Source organism: Colias philodice, chromosome 17 (genome assembly GCF_061535455.1).
Source record: "Colias philodice isolate Cphi_HAF_F1 chromosome 17, ilColPhil1 Martin Lab GWU primary, whole genome shotgun sequence".
Taxonomy (NCBI): Eukaryota; Metazoa; Arthropoda; class Insecta; order Lepidoptera; family Pieridae; genus Colias; species Colias philodice.
This window is the reverse complement of record NC_143102.1, coordinates 10,388,137-10,408,691: the sequence shown is the minus strand read 5'-3', so window position 1 is coordinate 10,408,691 and position 20,555 is coordinate 10,388,137. Positions and strand designations below refer to the sequence as shown.

The 20,555-nt window shown below is 32.8% G+C and overlaps 2 protein-coding genes and 1 long non-coding RNA gene across 3 annotated transcripts in view; 2 read left to right on the top strand and 1 right to left on the bottom strand.

The window, feature by feature from the left end:
* Positions 1-20,555, top strand: part of LOC149481325 (uncharacterized) — a 350,361-nt gene that overhangs the window by 200,605 nt on the left and 129,201 nt on the right. The gene's annotated exons all lie outside the window — the stretch shown is intronic.
* Positions 1-20,555, top strand: part of dgo (ankyrin repeat domain containing protein 6 diego) — a 65,100-nt gene that overhangs the window by 29,995 nt on the left and 14,550 nt on the right. Inside the window, exon 2 of the mRNA XM_089705536.1 lies at positions 18,772-18,881. Within this exon, the coding sequence (XP_089561662.1) occupies positions 18,786-18,881 (96 nt within the window). The 5' untranslated portion in view covers positions 18,772-18,785. The remainder of the gene's footprint in view (positions 1-18,771; positions 18,882-20,555) is intronic.
* LOC149481335 (uncharacterized) overlaps positions 1-20,555 on the bottom strand; it is a 48,156-nt gene that overhangs the window by 23,306 nt on the left and 4,295 nt on the right. The gene's annotated exons all lie outside the window — the stretch shown is intronic.

The following is a 20,555-nucleotide window of genomic DNA, read 5'->3' as shown; positions in this document are numbered from 1 at the left end:
ATATTTTATCTCGAGAATCTGAAACTTTTACTCAATATGAAGACCGTTTGACAAATGATAGGGTGCACCATAATATTATTCGATCTCTTGAAGATGAACATGAGCATAAGCAATGACTAGAGTAAGGACGCGAATATTACAATTAATTGAGACAAAAACGATTAATAAGTTTGTTTAATGAAAGATTAAGAATTGAAACTATTCGGTCTCTGGAAACGGACGAATAGCAAGAGGCCCCTCTTACTGCAGACTGATTTCGACATAGTCTTAATGACTTAAATTAGAGGTAAACATAGAAGATCAATCTACTAATTCGGTGGTGGGGTCCGACAAATATAAAAGTGGGTTTGCTTATAACCTCACAATTGATTACAGATCATCTTCTGTATAGGCGATATTAACGTAGTATGCTATTTTTGTAATGCTTTAAAGTGGAGTAAGGACAATTTTAGAACATGTTTCATCAGGTTAATTCGTATGTATGCAGTTTTAAATCGACATTAGAAGCTTTTCCTCAAGATGGTGAATGGTGATATTAATATAAAATTGTTATAAATGCCGATAGACGGACGTCTATCGGCACTCAGGAACTTCCTGGGCGTGTTATAACGCCCAGGCCACAGTATTACAATTTTTTCTACAGCAGGGCGACGAATGTATTTTCGCATAGCAACGGAGGGGAACTCGCGGGGGGTCAAGTGACGCGGGCCACGTACCATTAACATGCTTAGTTTGTGGTACCGAGCGCGAAAGAAAGTCATCGTGTTTTTGTTTTGTTACTATGTAAACTAACGTAATTTAATACTTAGGTACAATATATTCTATAACGGTGCGCTCAAACTGTTAATCTACATTTAATTTAGATTATTATTTGAAATACTAAGTAATGTAGAATTTAAATCACATTCATTCATGTTTTCCTCAGATTTTCGATTTCCTCCGATTTTAAGATTTTCTTATCAGTGTTCAATTTTAATTTAGTTACATTTTATAAGAGACAATTAAGAATATTCAAAAATAAAGTGTCACGTATTTTTTTAAACGACGAATGACGAAAAACGACGTAATCGCGGACGAAGTCGCGGGCAACAGCTAGTAGTAAATAAAACGAAACTCTAGAAGAAAATTATACATAATGTGAATACAGTTATATATTAGCATAGTTCCTAGTTCTACTTTTATTTTAAACTAGCTTACCATCCGCGGTTTCGACCGTATTGTCTAACACCTAATAAATTATATACTTACCTTCCTCTTGAATCACTCTATCTATTAAAATCTGTTCCGTAGTTTTAAAGATTTAAAAATTAAACATACAAAGGGACATAGGGACAGAGAAAGCGACTTTGTTTTATACTATGTAGTGATATAAATAAATAAAAAAAAAAAAATATATATATAAATTGATATAAATAGCAACGTAATCTAGTATAATATGTACCTATAAGTACGTTTTGTACGTAGGAATACATATATTGTCTTTATGCTTTTGTCAACATTGTATAAGGTATTTATTGAACGAGGCATTTTTATGACAAAAAAGGAAAGTATCACTTTAATACATAGGTAACAAGTTATCCCTGGTAATAGCTAATTACTTATGGATACAGGAACATTTAATTTAATTTAGTTGAGTACTAAAGTTTTATGTAGGTAATAATGATCTATCTCCAATAACACTCTATATTTATACGCCATAAAATCGGAATCTTCAACTCAGCTTCAACAGGTTTTAAATATAATCTAGGTTTTTATTTTTATTTTACACGGGTAGGAAGGAACCAAGGTACACGTGGGACCATAAATAATCTGTCTTATCAGTATCACTATCAATTTATTTGAGAATCCATACTAATATTATAAATGCGAGTAACTCTGTCTGTCTGTCTGTTACTCAATCACGCCTTAACTACTGAACCAATTTGCATGAAATTTGGTATAGAGATATTTTGATACCCGAGAAAGGACATAGGCTCTTTTTTATCCCGGGAAATAGGATAGGTTTTATCCCGGAAATCCCACGGGAGCGGGAACTACGCGGGTATTTCTTTGACTGCGCGGGCGAAGCTGCGGGTGGAAAGCTAGTAGGAAGAATAAATAAAGGACTGACATTTGAATACCTTGATTGAAATGGTTAATAAGTAAAAGCCACGTAAAAGCGTTTAAAATCAGAAATCTTTGGAAGCGGTAGTAAGTATGTATTTAAATTTAATGAATTATAACGTTTTCAATACATCGTAAATTCTATAAATTATTATTTTCATTAAAAAGTCTATTAAATTAAGTTGGATTAAATTTGTCGGTCAGTTCTTAGACGAATCATAAATTATTACAGAAGATCCGCTAAACTATTCAAGTTTAAATAACGATTACACTTTCATTTTTCATATCAATGAATGTAATTCAGCTTGTTTAAACCATGTTTAAACTGAGATATTTTCAGTCTTAGAAACAAAACCTTTCACTATATCCATATCCTATAATACCTATACTCACACGCATTTCACCAGCAGGATGAAATATTGCCTAAACCTTCTAACTCAAACTCAAAACATAATATCTTCTATAGCTAAATTCCCTAAAACCTAAAACCATATTGCTAAGCATGTAGACCTATTGTTTTTAAAAATAGGGTTAACCTCGTGTTGCTGTCAAATCGTGATTCCTCTTATTTCGTTTTAATAAAGTAATTCTCAAAAAATAATTGAGTACAATAATGATATAGATATTATTAATAGAGAGTAGGTACTATAGAAGATATGAATCTATAGTGGTTATTATGTGTATAGTACCTTCTAAATAGGACAAAAATTATGATCGACAGCTTGGAGAGTCACTGCCATCCTTATTATACAATCATCTCATTTAATTCAAGGTATTAATAATTATAAAACGATCCCTTTAAGTGGGATGCTGGGCTATGAATTGAAAAATAAACTTTATTTCAAGTGAATGTGGTGCATTTTGGATTGTTTATTAAATCGGCATAGTCACTATGCTTTTAATTTTGGTGAATATGAAATGCTATAATTTATGTGAGACATGGGTATATTTTGAAGTCGATTTAAATTCTTGCTTTTTTGCATTTCAAAGATGAACTAATTGCCAGATTAAATTTAAATTATACTAACCACAGATTAGATAGAGATATTTTATTTAAATTAAGAAAAAAATATATAAGTAGGTACGATACGGTTTTCGGCATTCTTTGTAATAAAATCCAATATTAATATATAAATCTCGTGTCACAATGTTTGTCCTCAATGGACTCCTAAACCACTTAACCGGATTATAATAAAATTCGCACACCATGTGCAATTCGATCCAACTTGAGAGATAGGATAGTTTAAACATGTAGGTACCACGGGCGAAGCCAGGGCGGACCGCTAGTATATATGTATATGTCGTGGTCATATCGTAGATTTGATCATTTCATGATATGAGTGGCCGTTTCACGAAATGGTCGCATATCGTGAAATGCCCAACATAGTTTGATCAGATCGTTAAATCGTCAACGTTTCACGATTTGGTCATCCACATTTGGCCAGATCGTATAAAATATAAAGAGTCCATAAAATATTAAAAAAATTCAGAATAACTATATTCTAAAAACTTGTTTAATGTCATTAAAGTTAGTGCCGCGGCAGCGGCCGGCGAATGCCAGAAGCGAATCGTTTTTGCAATAGAAAACAGTTAGGTTAGGTTAGGTTAGACTTTGATAAACAACGCACGAGCCGAGCGAGCAAAGCGAGCGTGCCGCGGCAGCGGCCGGCGAGTGCCAGAAGCGGATCGCTTTATAAAAAACAAACAATTATAATAATATAGTAGTAGTTTCTTAAATTATTTTATTTAAGTCGCATTTTTTCTTAAATACATATAAGATATCCACATTTTCCATAGTACTCGTACCTCTTCGTCGTAAATTCTTTGCTATGACTTTCTTCATAATATTGTTATTAAACGAATTATGAAGTTTTTAACTGCGAATAATTTAATTTTCGCCAGCGGCCGCCATCTTATCACATAAACACAGAGCTTGCAGCGCCTCTACCAACGATTAATGTAACTATTTTACGATATGATCAAATAATTTTGATCATTTCATGAAAAAACCGTGCGTTAATTGGCCATATCGTGAAACGATTTCTTATCATTGATCTGCCCAAACCACATCATGATGTGGCCAAACTAAATTGGCCATTTCACGATATGCGACCATTTCGTGAAATGGCCACTCATATCATGAAATGATCAAATCTACGATATGACCACGACATATATATACGTTAGAGATATTTTACTAGATATTGAATGAAAAATTCGTACTTTACGACTTTCGTATCTATTTACACTCCCATAAATTAAGTTAATAATATATTGTATGAGAAAGATATAGTATCTTTATTACTTAATTTATGTCCTTAAACCGATAAAACGGCTTGTTACGGTATCAAAAAGATATGAGTTAAGGCAATGTCCATTTTAGAAGATAGAAAAATATATATTTTATTATCTTAATATTATTTTTAATTAAACGTACGCATTTTAAATCGTGTTCTACATTTAAATTAGATTAGACATAATCTTAATTTCTACAAAAAACAGATATCCAAAATGTATATCCGCCATGTTGCTTTTTAGTTTTTTTACCGACACATGTCCCTTTATACCCAAAGATAGAGATTACAATATCTTAATACACACATTTTTAATTAAAATTCTGAATAGAATGTTATTGAAGTGTATTCCTTTTACTCAACGATAATACAAGCTATAATTTTACATACAAATGACGTCTTTCAACTCGTTTCTTGTCCACAAGGCACAAACTAAAACCACATCTTGATGTTCAAATAAATCATTTAATAATATATGAACTGTAGGTTTGAAATAAGACGTTCAAACGCCATAAATTTTCTTAATGTGTTCAACAATATATCGTAAATGGTGGAATGAAGTGATAAATTTAAAGTTTTTTATGGCCCGTTCGTGTTGGACCAAATACCGCTGTAACAAGGATAAAAAAACTACAAATAAGGAATTTTAAGGAATGAATCGATGCAGATATGTGACTGTTTTTACCTTTTTTATTTTATTCTCGATGTTTTTAGCGAAATACAAGATACTTAATTGGATGGTAATCAAGTGAATGTTTTTATATTGAGGTGTAGGTACTTTTCATCACTACATAGTATAAAACAAAGTCGCTTTCTCTGTCCCTATGTCCCTTTGTATGCTTAAATCTTTAAAACTACGCAACGGATTTTGATGCGGTTTTTTTAATAGATAGAGTGATTCAAGAGGAAGGTTTTAGTATATAATTTATTAGGTTTTAGACAAAGAGGGCGAAGCCGCGGGCGGTAAGCTAGCTTATTATATAAATTATTTTATAATTTGCTGTCTGTCCGGACTCCGGTGTCCTTATGTTGGTTCTTATTCTTAGATCTGTTAAACTACGTAACGGATTTCGATGCGGTATTTTTAATAACCATTTGTTGATTTAGATAATTTGTAACTACATTCTTGCAAATAAATATAAGTAAGTAATTTGAATTTGATATTCATTTCTAAGTTGATAAATTGCTGAGCCAAAGGCCCTTGCTCTATTCTAATCGTCAATCCTTTCCTAATCCCAAAAAGAAAAGTTCTATCAATATTGTTGCAGCCAATTCTGAAATAAATTTGTTTTTCTTTTATAAGGTTAGGTACGTTCGATTAAGCAGTTCCGAATTGCAATAAACAATACATTTATATTAAATAATATATTATTTGATAAAGGAAGCATTCGATATTCTTATCTCCAACAATTTGTTTCGTATTGGATAGAGGTTTTGCATTATTAATAAGGGTCGTCGTTAATCTGTCTTGTAACTGTGTGAACATGTCGTTAATAATTTGCTTAAATGTTGCATTTAAACTAATTTAAATCCACACATATATTTGAATATATTTAAATGCAAGTATTTTAATTCTTCACATTTTTGTATCAGCAGAAGGCTCCACTCTCAAGGCTGTTTTGTGTGCCATTTGTGATTATGAAGTGAAACTTCTTTAGGCGCGTTGAGAGTAGATTCGTCATAACAATACCGTCACGCAATGGAGTAAGGCGACGATTTTGGTATCTTTGAAGCTTGCCAAAGAAGTTTCACTTCCGACATGTGCTCGGCACACACGCTATTTTGATTTCATGCATTTATAAAAAAATAGCGTTTAAAAATATAACACTTATGTTCAGTACGTATCTATACTAATATTATAAAGAGGAAAGGTTTGTATGTATGTATGTATGGTTTTCACACACAAACTACTGGACCGATTATGATGAAATTTGGCACAGATAATCTTTAGACCCTGAGACAGAAGATAGGCTACCTTTTATTGCGAAAGGCTATTTACCACGAGCGAAGCCGGGGCGGACCGCTAGTAAATAATTAATCACGTGAATATACAGAATAAATCACGTGAAGTCATTTCTCTAATTTCTAAATGCCAAGATTCTAGATTACACTATCGATTTATCAAAGTCACCATTAAGTTTGCATTGTCCGAGACTATTAGCATACCTATTACTAGTATAGTATATAGATATTATATTATATGTGCTACTAGCTTTCCGCCCGCGGCTTCGCCCGCGTTTTCAGAGAAAATCCCGTTCCCGTAGGATTTCCGGGATAAAACCTATCCTATGTCCTTTCTCGGGTATCAAAATATATCTATACCAAATTTCATGCAAATTGGTTCAGTAGTTCAGGCGTGATTGAGTAACAGACAGACAGACAGAGTTACTTTCGCATTTATAATATTAGTATGGATTACTTCCATTATAACGGGAATTGCTATTGTTCCATAGTCATGTTGGTTTATTAGATAGTTTTATTTAAATACTAGCTTTCCACCCGCGGCTTCGCCCGCGTTTTCAAAGAAAAACCCGCATATTTTCCATTCTAAACTATATTGAAGAATGCTTATTTTAACAGAATTATTAAATATTAAATCTCTTGTACCTACTATATTTTTCGTACCTAGTTTGTATCTAAAACAAGCTGCTCCCCGCGGTTTCGTTCCTTCCTTGATAAATGGGCTATTTAAGGGGGCGCATAAAGCAAAATAACCAATCTTCTATTAGATGATACGTGTAATATGCAAGACCAAACCTAAAAAATAAAATATATATCAAACTAGATGATATGTTCAACGATTCTGTTTAATCAAAAACATAAAATATTAAAATTTACTCGATAAAAAAAAATCACCAAGTTAGCTCTAATTTTCACACTTTTACGTTTTCTACTTGACATGGTAATACTTATTATGATTTTTTTTTCATAAACAATTATATTAAAACATTTGCAAGATATTTGTCAGAGCATTTTGTGTAATTACTTTTAGTTTTGGTTTTATCTGCGATAAACCACTTTTATCGTGACAAAATCAAACGTTTATCTCGAGAAAAAAAGAGCGCCAAAAGTGGTTTATCGCAGATAAAACCAAAACTAAAAGTAATTACACAAAATGCTCTGACAAATATCTTGCAAATGTTTTAATATAATTGTTTATGAAAAAAAAATCATAATAAGTATTACCATGTCAAGTAGAAAACGTAAAAGTGTGAAAATTAGAGCTAACTTGGTGATTTTTTTTTATCGAGTAAATTTTAATATTTTATGTTTTTGATTAAACAGAATCGTTGAACATATCATCTAGTTTGATATATATTTTATTTTTTAGATTTGGTCTTGCATATTACACGTATCATCTAATAGAAGATTGGTTATTTTGCTTTATGCGCCCCCTTAACACCGAAAGAGTTTGTCAAATCGGTCCAGTAAGTCCTGATATTAGCGCGTTCAAATAAATAAACAAACTCTTCAGTTTTATAATATTCGTATAGATAACCTTTTGTAATTTAAACTTATATTTCCTCCAAAGTGAAATGTTACCAGGAATAAGATAAACATTCACTTTCAAACAATAACCTGCGTGGGTGTAAATCATTGTTTTGTATGTATGTAGGTGACAAAGCTATAAATTACTCACCCACTAATATTTTTACATTTTGATAGCTCCATAGAGATATAAAATAGCGTATAAATGAGATATGTCTTTAAAATATATTGAAGATTTATTTTTAAAAGCTTTATTTAGTTGTATCGCCATAAAACTTTGTTGTTTTTAATTTGTTTTATTCGTGAAAAGGCGTTACAACTTAATTTTTCAAGTTTGGTTGTACATGTCATTTAAAACTTACCTAAATTAAGATTTTTAATGATTCATGACAGTAGATAATAAATCCTTTATCATTTATTTTATTTTTTAGAATAGGATACTCAAAATGGGATTCGATTAGTCGATTACCCATACATTTCCTACCTTCTGATCCTAGAAATAACCTAGTATAAGAAATAACACGCGTACTGCGATTCTACAGAGCTACCTAATTGATGTATGTACTATGTAGTTGATAACAAATCGCAGCAAGTCAACGACTATTAGCAAAGTTAAGGTATAGTTGGGTCGAACGTCGTCGTCGACAACTACATTGGCAACTAAACATCCACAAAAATATTAAATCAAAAGTTTCGTCTAACACTAGAATATCCAAAATTATATTGAGCTACTATAGAAGATATGAATTTTTACAAATTACCATTAAAATATCCTATTTACATATGTCGGTTTATAGGTACGCTTGTGGAGATTAACAAAAAAAATCCTTTGAAATATGTGCACAAAATTTATCAGATGGAATTTCAATGTGAATTTTGTTTATCCAACATCCATGTTAGGATTTTGGTACATTACTAGCGACTCGTCTCAGCTTCGCATGTATATAATAATTATGCTTGTAACTTTCCGCCCGCGGCTTCACCCGCTTTGTCTAAAATCTAATAAATTATATACTAACACCTTCCTCTTGAATAACTCTACCATGAAAAATCGCTCTATGTATACACTATTATTTACCGAATCGATTCAATATTAAATGAAAAATCTTTACTGATTAATATTTATATATTCTACAAGCATTTCTTTCAGTAGTTAATACGGTTCGTAGTTACAGTAAGGAAAGCATTAGCCATAATTATAGACCGGGCTAACTTATAAGGTCTACATCTAGGTTGTAGCGCCAAATAAAAACTATCTAGACAGACTATCTGCTAAACGGTTGGTTATAAAGTTCTGTTACAATTTGCCTTTCATTTAGGAATGGAAAATAAAATCAGAAATATGTGCCTAGTTACTTAGTATACCTATTTATCATTTTAAATGCCTCCAATATTAATGTAAAATGAAATGAAGCTCTTTCCCACTTCATTGCATATTTTTTTGGTAACGTGTAAAAGTTCATAATATTATTTTAAAAAATTAGAATTGGAAAATTCTTCGAGTTACTAGTTATTATTCTATGCCTAAAATAAAGAATCCTACGGAAAAAACTTACATAAAGAAGAACCATTTTTTTTCTTTTTATCCCTCTTTATGAGAAAGCAAAAAAGGTTTCTTTTTTATATATACAAAGAAATATGCAGAGATCAAATTTTCTCTACTGGCAATAAATTTTCATATATTTTAAAGCTGACGCGATTTCGTCAGCTCACACCACATAAATATAAACGGAGATACCATGTACAAGTGTAAATGTAGATATTGAAAGAGTTAAACAATTTAAATACCTTGGGCATGTGCTTACCGATGACCTCCGAGACAATGTGGACATTGAGCGGGAGCGACGGGCGTTGGCGGTTAGAGCCAATATGTTGGCTCGTAGATTTGCTCGTTGTAGTAAGGACGTAAAAATAATGCTTTTTAAGGCGTTCTGTCAGAATCTCTACACGAGCAGTCTATGGGCCAGCTATGCGGATCGATCGCTAAATACTCTTCGTGTCCTGTATAACAATGCCTTCCGAATGCTGTTGAAACTGCCACGCTTCTGCAGCGCCTCCGGGATGTTTGCTCAAGCACACACATCGGATTTCTGGGCCGTGATTCGCAAACAAACAGCTTCTCTTTTAAGGAGAGTGCGGGGCAGTTCCAACAGTATAATAAGGACCATCGCGGAGGATGTAAGTGCGCCCATCATGGGACACTTTGTGCGTACACTTGTTGCATCAAAGCGACTTGTCTATGCGTAGAGTGTCCTATGGTGGACTTAGTTATTAGTTATTAGGACTTAGTTTTTAGTTTTTTAGATATAATTATTAACACTAATACTTAGGTTTTTTTTATTTTACTAACAAAATATGGATCTGCGATATCCGAATTGTATGCAAATAAATAATAAATAAATAAATAAATAACACATATATTTAAATCTATTTGCTATTAATACTAAATTTACAGCTTGTATTAACGATACGCAGGTTTCACTTAATTATAAAAACTCTAATGTTTGATAATTTGCATAATGACTATATTACGAATATAATTAATCAGAAGGCACAGGTTACAAACCTGTTGATTTTTAGAAAAAAATGTTTTTTAGGCTTTTTAATGTCATTATTTGGATGTATAATTCCTTTTCTAATGGTTAATGCGCATAATTAACTACCTATATTATAAGATATAATATATATCTAGAAAATTTAAAGTTTATAATATAGGTATTAATTAGTTAACTAGTTTATTGAACAAATCGAAAATCAAGAGAGGCAGACTAACATTCATGTTATGATTGTTTTATTATAATCTCCAAAATAGTGAAGGAGAAACTATTAAAAAGGCGTTGTTTGATTCACATTACATAAAAACTTTATGTTTTAGTGTTATTTTCACATTATAAATCCTAATATCTCAAAAGTTAACTGCACTTCTTATGATATTTACCACCATTTATATTTTCACCAAATAATTAAATAAATCCTATGATTTAAAAAAACTCAAATCATTATGTACAAAAAGTTGACGATTTCTGCATTCAACTACAAAATTACATAACTACGTTTCCGTTCGTCACGCATGAACCTTACACATTGGCTTACATCTGTCGTTAATTAATTTAATTCCTATCAAATGTTACTAGCACAGGTCAATTATAACGTGGGAATGTTTAATTTTTAGGGGAATTTAATTTGTTCGATTGGTTTAGAATTATTGAGTAATATGTTATGTTATCCGCCAACCCGCACTTGGCCAGCGTGGTGGATTATGGCCTGTACCCTCATAGGAGGCCCGTGTTCCAGCAGTGGGAACGTATATGGGCTGATGATGAGGTATGATGTTATGGAGATAGATTTCTTGTGATGACCTTAATTCAATCTGTAAGTTAACGAGCATATTGGAATAAAAGCAGAAATAAAGGCTCCACACTTTAATGTGCATTTACATCAAGCGAGCTAATGCTCTTTCTAACCCCACTATGTCAAATTCTTTTAGTGTAAACTCAGTAAAGGCGTAGAGCATTCATTCGTTGTTCTTAGTGCGTTAAAAGATTCCATGCAATGCTCTAATACTGAATACGAGTTTTCGTTTACACTAAAAGATCAGGAAAGAATGTTCTTGCTCTAGCTCTAGCTCTATGTTCGGTTGATGTAATTGCACTGATATAGTTTTCAAATCGAAATAACATTATAAACTCTATCACACTTTTTTATAGTTTTGAATAACATATTATTATTATTGAATCATGGCTATAATCGTAAAAATATATTTATGCAAATTTAACTTTATGTCTCTGTTAGAAGTAATAAAAGCCAAAGTAACAAGCCCGAAAAGTGATGGAGAAATAAACTCTTATCTTAACGATTCACATAAAATTTTTATATTTCAACCTAGAACTTGGGATGTCTTAAAATACACTTAATTTAAGATAAAACCGTAGGTATTATTAAAAACGAGGACTAAATCTTTATTATATAATTTTCTACAAATACTCGTATAAAAGTTACACCCAAATCGGTTCAGAAATAGAGAAATTATCTTTGTAAGAATCACAAACATACATTAGTACTGACCCCAATGATATTTTGTTTGTATAATATATACAGTGTGTCCGGACATGACATACCGATATTTGAAGGGGCTATTCTCCAGGTATTTTTATCGACAATTCAACCCCTCTACAGTCCCCTACCTCACCCCCCTCAAAATGGCAAACCTATCAATTCGGATAGTGAATTTATGAAAATTGTAATAACTTCGAAAGTGAGTGTCACAAAATACTAAATTTGGTTTCATTTGAACAATAACAAGTTATTCTAGGGACCACTAAACAAATTTAATTGATAAGAGTGATGAAACATACTTTAAAAAATTCGAAAACCATTTTGAGGGGGGTGAGGTAGGGGACTGTAGAGGGGTTGAATTGTCGATAAAAATACCTGGAGAATAGCCCCTTCAAATATCGGTATGTCATGTCCGGACACACTGTATTATTATTGACTGACCCCACTAATTGTCTCTTGTAAAATATAGTGGCTTAAATCTAATTGGCACTTCAGCTGCCAAGCTTAATTATAATTTGTTTAAATCCTTTGAAAAAATCAATTGTTATTCCGTTTTTTTACCCACTATACTAACGAGGCTATGACAGTTTAATGATCCATTATAAAAACAAGATAAAACTATTTAACGTTATCAAAACCTCTACAGCAAATATATCATCTAACACAGTCACGACTAAGTCTCAAAGTCAATCTCTTTGTCACTCTGGTGTCAATAACTCAATCTCATTGTCTTTCTAATCACCAGTTTAACTTGACCCAAAGCGATGGAATTTTGATGGCTCGGAGACGAGATAATGTGACATTGTTGAGTTGTTTTTTGCTATCATAATGATATGTATGTGGATTGGTCGTGAGTCGATCGAAGAGGGTTTTATTGCAATTCCAAGTTACTTTGTTGTCAGCTTTAATTATTGGATTCGGTGTATTTGATGTTGTTTTATAGCGTATACACTATACAGGGTGTCCCACCGTCGGTATTCTAAAGTCAATGGAGGTTATAGTTTTGCAAACGCTGAGTACGTAAAAAATACTTAAAAAATCCAGATGCATCTTTTTTTCAAATAGATGAATTCTTAAAATTATTTGTGTACACAAGCAACCCGCCCAACTTAACCACCCGCACGTGAGCTATCGTTTATGATTCGGTTTTCATAGACAAAATGCTCACATCAGCAAAGCGTTATATGCCGGCTGCGCGAAGCTAGAGAAGGAAACATGAACTTTAAGGAAAAATTTAGCAAAAAAATTTTTGGCGTTATTTTGTTGTTTCAGTATTTTTTACATGATCAGTGTATGCACACGACAACAAGTCCCTTCGCGCTTAGTATACCGATAGTGGGACACCCTGTATATTTTATATTGGTAACATTTTATACCTTAAAAACGTGGTGATATAAATCAGTCATCATTAATGGTTAATGGCATGTACACATCATTAATATTGGGGAGAAATCATTAAGATAGGACTTTACTGGGAAAAAGACTGATGTGGAAAATTGGCAGACATTTTTCCGCAGATATCCTGTTTATTGATGTAGAAAAAGTTGTTCACCAGGATCCGCTCCAGTTCATTAGTATTGCATTTTTATTTACAGTATAAAAAACAGATTTAAGCAAAAGAATATTATTCAGTTTGATTTTTAGGTATTGGAGATAAATGTACCTAAATCTATACTAATATTATACAGAGGAAAAGTTTGTAATTATGTATGTATGTATGGTTTTCATTCATAAACTACTGGACCGATTTTGATGAAATTTGGCACAGATAATCTTTAGACCCTGAGAAAGAACATAGGACATAGAACCTTTTATTGCGAAATATGTACCACGGGCGAAGCCGGGGCGGACCGCTAGTCATAAATACAAAGATTCTAAGTGTGTAGCCATTAGTTATTTGCAAGTTATAAAATTAATATATTATCGAGATATGAGAAATATTAAAATTAATAGTTCCTGGTGACATTCATTAAATAATTATGCAAATAAAACAACTCCATATCTGCGTGGCATCCATTCAAACCACGCATCCACTAAAGACCAAATTACACATAATAGTCATGTAAATTGGTGTCTAGACTTCGCAACCGGTTAGGCTTTGTATTGTAGTGTAAATATACTAAGAATATTATAACGTAACATGAAATGGAAAGACTTGCTTTATCGGAAATTATTTTCTCAGATTGCACACAAACAGAAAATACAAATTTTACTTAATAGGAGGACATATTTTGTCAAAAGGCGTAGGTACCTAATGTTTAAGTAAAACTCAAATTTTAATGTTCATTCAAAAAACTAATCTATCTACAATTGTCATGAATAACTTGAAGTTCATGTTTTTAAGAGTTCGATCATTGATATAATAAACAGAAATGTATAATCTTCTTAATTATTTTAACGGTCGGGCTAGGTATATAAACTAAAAAGTATACGTAGATATTCATAAAAATGTTCAAAAAATTATTACCAGTTATTTAAACCTTTGACAGTCTATTTTTTACATTTTAGTTACATCTATTTAATATCTCCTCCATTTTTAGCTCTTACTATCTTTATTCTAACATAAATAAGACTTTTGCAACTACAAGTTTTAAACTACACTTCCTCTTTACTTGGTAGTAAAGCAAGACCGTGACGTATAAATCTATTTATTTGTAAGCCATTCAACAGTCAATCACTAGTAATATTTGGTAGAAGGAGTGTCTGCATTGGACCGTAAATAATTCCTTATTGTTAAGAATACTACTAGATACGTGTGTTGTAAGCATACGCGATTTTATAGACGGCTAAAAGACCTGATATAAATTCATATATTTATAGAAGAATTCGTAAAATAAACTTTGAAACAGATGAAATAAAAAACTTTGAGAAGGATTTGTTGGGCTACGGTTTCATTTTACACTGGACTTCTATTTTTGCTACTATATTCTTTCTCAAAATATACGTTTTGTAGATAAAGGCGACGTATAGAGCAACTTAAATATAATTAATATTTGCGGTCTTTATTTTTAATATTCTTATAGAACACATTTCTTTAATTGGGTTTCTCCCAACTATAAATTAGAATTAACAGCTGCTGGACAATTATTAAGAAAAATATTTACATCCAATAAAAACAAATATACTACCTATATCGCTGTCGCTTATATTCAAAGCTATGAATATATTTTACAAATACAATCAATAAGTATGTCAAATATATGGATCAGATATCAGTTTAGATCAAGATGAGCATACGATTGCACTATTGTTTAGTTCAATAATATTGTTATACCACAGATAATATAATACCATAGATAAATAATATACTAGTTATACTGTTGAACTTTAGGCGTGAATGGTAAGTTTTTGAAACAGAATCAAAAAATCTATTGTTATTTTTATGTTTGTATTGAATCGTAAATTGTGATTTTAAAATAAGAAATGTAAAGCGTTCGTAAAATGTTTTTGTAAATGACACTAAAATTTCATTTAGTATATTTGAAAGTATAAATTTTAAAAAGTAGGTACTAAAATAAAAAAATGAATTAAAATAAGACAATAAACTTTAAAGACAAAAAACGTCAACAATTCAGTTTTAAAATAAAATAAAAATATTATCAATTTCCACATAGTATCGAACGAATTTACATTAAAAGAATTAAGTCCACCGTTTTAACTTTTAATACCTATATTATTAAAACATATCTCATCACACATTCTGCTGTTTTTACCGCACCCCATTATTCGACGTCAATCACAACGTCAATCATATTTTAAATTACATCCAACTTCGTTACAAGAATGCTGTTTCTCGCACGAATATGTATCAGAATGTTCATATTATTTCATAAACGTAGATATTGATATGTCATTTTGCACAACTCATCACTCCGATCATATTCAGCCGAGTAATATAGATCCAGCTAACGACTGGAATTTCATAAAATGTGATTTCATACAATTATATCAGTTATTATCACAGACGTCTTGGCTAGATGTGTTGCATGCCCAGAATGTGGATGTTGCTTGCAATCTATTTTATTCTAAAATTTACACTATATTTGATTCTTGTGTACCCAGGAAGAAGCGTAAGAATTCAAGCTGCAGACGCTACCCAGTTTGGTTTTCCAATGATATTATTAAAGAGATTAAGATCAAATCTGAATTGCATGCAGTGTGGAAGCGTTCAAAGTCCTGCGAAAGTTACACACATTTTTCGAATCATAGAGCGCAGTTAAAAATTCGAATAGAAACTGCCTACATAAACTATATGAAAGCAATCGAGGACAACATTAAAGTGGCCCCACGTAAGTTTTGGCAGCACATTTCGAATCTCAGATCGAAGGGAGGCTTTGAGCCTACCGTTTCCTATATGAGTTCAACTTTCTCGGGACCTGCGGCTGCTGAGGCTTTTGCTAATTACTTCGCTAGTGTATTTTTGCCAGATTCTCCGACCTTGAATGTCGATGAGTGTAATATATCGGATAGCTCATCTAATAGTAATTACATAAACATAAAAAATATCACCACCGATGATGTCGTCACTGGTATTAACAAGTTGAAGCTCAGTAGCGCTGTGGGACCTGATTGTCTTCCTCCTGCTTTTATCAAAGGAGCTAGAGATTTCCTTTCTGTACCATTATGTCATATTTTCAACCTTGGCCTCAAGTCGGGTGTCTACCCAGCAACATGGAAGCTGTCTAGAGTTATACCCATCCCTAAGAGCTCAAACAAATTACTAGTTGAAGAGTATCGACCAATAGCTATTCTATCCTCAGCTGCTAAAATTTTCGAAAGCATCCTACATAAATATATTTACATGCAGGTGAATAAGTATCTGTGTAATGAACAGCATGGATTCAGGACCATGAGATCGGTTGATACAAATTTAATGACTCTTGTCGAATATATTTCGGTTCGACTCGATCGAGGGCGTCAAGTTGATGTACTTTACTTTGACTTCCAGAAGGCCTTTGATAGAGTGAACAATGACATATTGTTGGCGAAGCTCTGTGCTATAGGTTTTTCTCCGGGACTTCTTCGGCTGCTGGCGGATTATTTGCGTGACCGACAACAGTTCGTCAGACTCGGTCTGTATGAATCTAAATCCTACCACACGCGTTCAGGAGTTAGTCAAGGTTCCATACTGGGGCCTCTCTTATTTTTGATCATGGTAAACGACCTACCTAGAGTGGTATCTCATGCTAGGAGTCTTCTTTACGCTGATGATTTCAAATTGTATTTGGAAATCGGGTCTGAGTTAGATTGCTTAGCTCTTCAACATGACATCGATGCTATTTATGAGTGGAGCATTAGAAACAAATTGGAATTTAACATAGAGAAATGCTTTGTGATGACCTTCGGTCGGATGAGGCACCCGATACACTTTGATTACAAGATCAAAAATACATCCATTAAAAGAAGCACTGTAATTAAGGACTTGGGTGTCACATTTGATCGCGGGCTCACATTTCACGATCATGTGGCAATGTTGGCAAAGGAATCTTTTAGACGGCTTGGGTTTGTTCTTCGGAATGTGCGTGATTTTCGAACCGGACGCGCCATAGGGCTTGTATATGGAGCCCTGGTCCGCAGCAAGTTGGAGGCTAGTTCTTGTGTATGGAACACACACGAGGGAAAATATACCCTGATGCTCGAAAAAATCCAAAAGGCTTTCCTTCGGTTCCTGTTCAAGCATCAATTTGGGTACTATCCCTATTTATATCCGACAATGTTTTTGCTAGGCTGTCTTGGGTACAACTCATTGGAGACACGTAGGAAATACAATCAATTAGCCTTTGTCTGCAAGATTCTGCGTGGCAAAATTGACGCTATTGATTTGAGTGATGAGGTGTGTAAATTATTTGTGCCTGATAATTACTGTCGAGCGCGCAAGCATGTGCTCTTTGCTATACCGCCGGCTCACACTACAGCCCGAGCCTTATCACCACGCGCTCTCACTGCGCTCAATGCTCTCCTCAATAACAACCCCGAATGCGATCTGTTCGCGGATGGATGGGGCTCGTTGTTGTCGGCGTGCTTGAGCTTTTCTGAAAAGTTTTGAATGGTTTTTGTTTTTAATACTAGCAATCAATTTATCATATTTATTGCTGGTGTTGGGAACAGAAACCATTCATTGTATTAATTCATTATATATTAATTTATTGTTATTCTTTTTATATGTAATTTGTAATTTGATTTAATTTTATTTTATTTTTTGTAATATAATTTATGTAATTTTTTATAATTAATGTAATTGGTGCAATACCGTTTTAATTATAATAATAAATAAATAAATAAATAAATTTATTGTCTGTCTTTGTAACTTTAAAGAAAAGGTCGGGGTTTTCGTTCTTAAAGACCTTAAAACACATGCAAATTAACAATTTTCAATTTTATAATTATACTTTATAGCTGTTTACAATATAATGTTACGAGTTAGTGAAATTAGATTAATTATGCTTGTATCGTTGTCCGTTTCATTTATCCACCAATCCAAATTTCCTGGCATTATCGTTTTTATAGCTAGTCCATTTAACTTACTCTACACTGCTCTATAATCTATACTAACTGCGCTCCACGGTTTTACTCGCGTGGCTCCGCTTCTGTTGGTCTTAGCGTGATGATATACATATAGCCTATATAGCCTTCACCGAAAGAATTTTTCAAATCGGACCAGTAGTTTTTGAGATTAGCGCGTTCAAACAGCAAACTCTTCAGCTTCATAAAATTAGTATAGATTAAAGTATTCAGCCAACTATAAGACTTTCACAATACCCAGCAGTATTATATAGACTGTTCATTAACTATTTCACAGTTCACTAATATAATATCTTATTTGTTCCAGTAATGCAATAGCGTATGGGTGGCGCGCTGCTGGAAGCGGCGGCGCGCGGCGACGCGGGGCGCATCGCGAGCCTCCTGCGAGCCGGGGCTCCCGTCGACGAGACTGACGAGGTATGTAGCCCTTCCAAGGCCCTCTTTATATATCTGGACAAGATACCTATATACGCTATTATGTAAAACAATTCGTAAGTAACGCGACTTTAAAAAAAACAATTCGTAGGACTAGATACACCACAGAGCTACCGTGTGTACGGTATCCAGTGTATACAGTAAAGGTGTACACTGGGCAATACAGTCAAACAATTCATGACACTTCACACTTCTTACCGCCCGACTTACTAAGACAAACGGTGTTTATATTTCATATATTTTTCATATTCAAATTATTCGCTCAACGCTAACTGTTAATTCTAATAAAATATACGGCTGGTATTAGATCTGTACACTGTACAGATAATTAATTAATATTTAATAATCCTAGTGATAAAGAGGATCTTAATTATTTACCACTCTACTGGTCTGACATCATGAACATTATTATCACCTTGATTACGCTTTTCAGGATTGTGTCGCAACAAATTATTGTAAAATATTGTAATCCACGTATCTTTTAGTGTGAAACACTGACAAATACACAACTTACTCTACAATATTGTAAAGATATGGTAAGATTCATAACATTTCTGCATGGCCACCCACTAGCTTAATATAATCTGTCAAATGCCTTACATAGAGAATGTATATCATGCGAACATAATATTTGCGTATTATTATGCTGAAAAGCGTCTGTATAAACAGACAGTAACGTCTTGTTCCATTCAATGTAGATTCTTATATTAAGACTATGTTAACGTATCATTTATCTGTATCTTGCAAATCACGTAATATATTGCATTTGAATGCATAGGTATTTATTAAGATAAATATCCAAAAGCTTATACGCATATCGTTTGTTCAATTAACATAGTTAAAGTTACTACTAGAAGCATTTGAGTGCTTTGAGCGGACGAAGCATACCAGCTTACCGCCCGCGGTTTTGTCTAAAACCTAATAAATTATATACTAAAACCTTCTTCTTGAATCACTATCTATTTAAAAAACGCATCAATATCCATTCCATAGTTTTAAAGATTTAAGCATACAAACGGATATGGACAGAGAAAGCGACTTTGTTTTATACTATGTAGTGAAGAATAAATCTGTGTCAATATATCGTGGGTTAATCGATTTTTTTTATATTCTGTAGAACTATTCAATAACACCTGTCCATTAAAATAACTCACACCCAATTACTCTCATAATTGCAATATGGCATAATATTTCGCAATTTATCACCTGATAAATTAACTTAATAAATGAACCATACCATACGTCGGCATACATCCAACATTCAACTCAGTAGCGATGCATATAGCTGCAATGCTGGCACCCTACTGAGACTGAATTAATGCCTTGAAACACCTCTAACATTCTATTTTAAATTCTATATTATACACAATAAAGTTCAATTTTACTTACCCAGTCAACAGATTACATTATAAAGGTAGTACACACTACAATTCATGTCGCGTCCACACCACATTTGGTATGAATAATTAAATTCGATATTTCGCTCAATACGTATAGAATAATCGATAAATCAATGTGACGATTAATATATCGCGTGGTGTATACAAAATAGATCTCATTAAATTGAGTCTAGCGAACGTCTCAACCTAACTTTGATGCACATATATTGAATAATATTGATATTTATTAAAGATTGCTATAAAATTCGAAGATTGA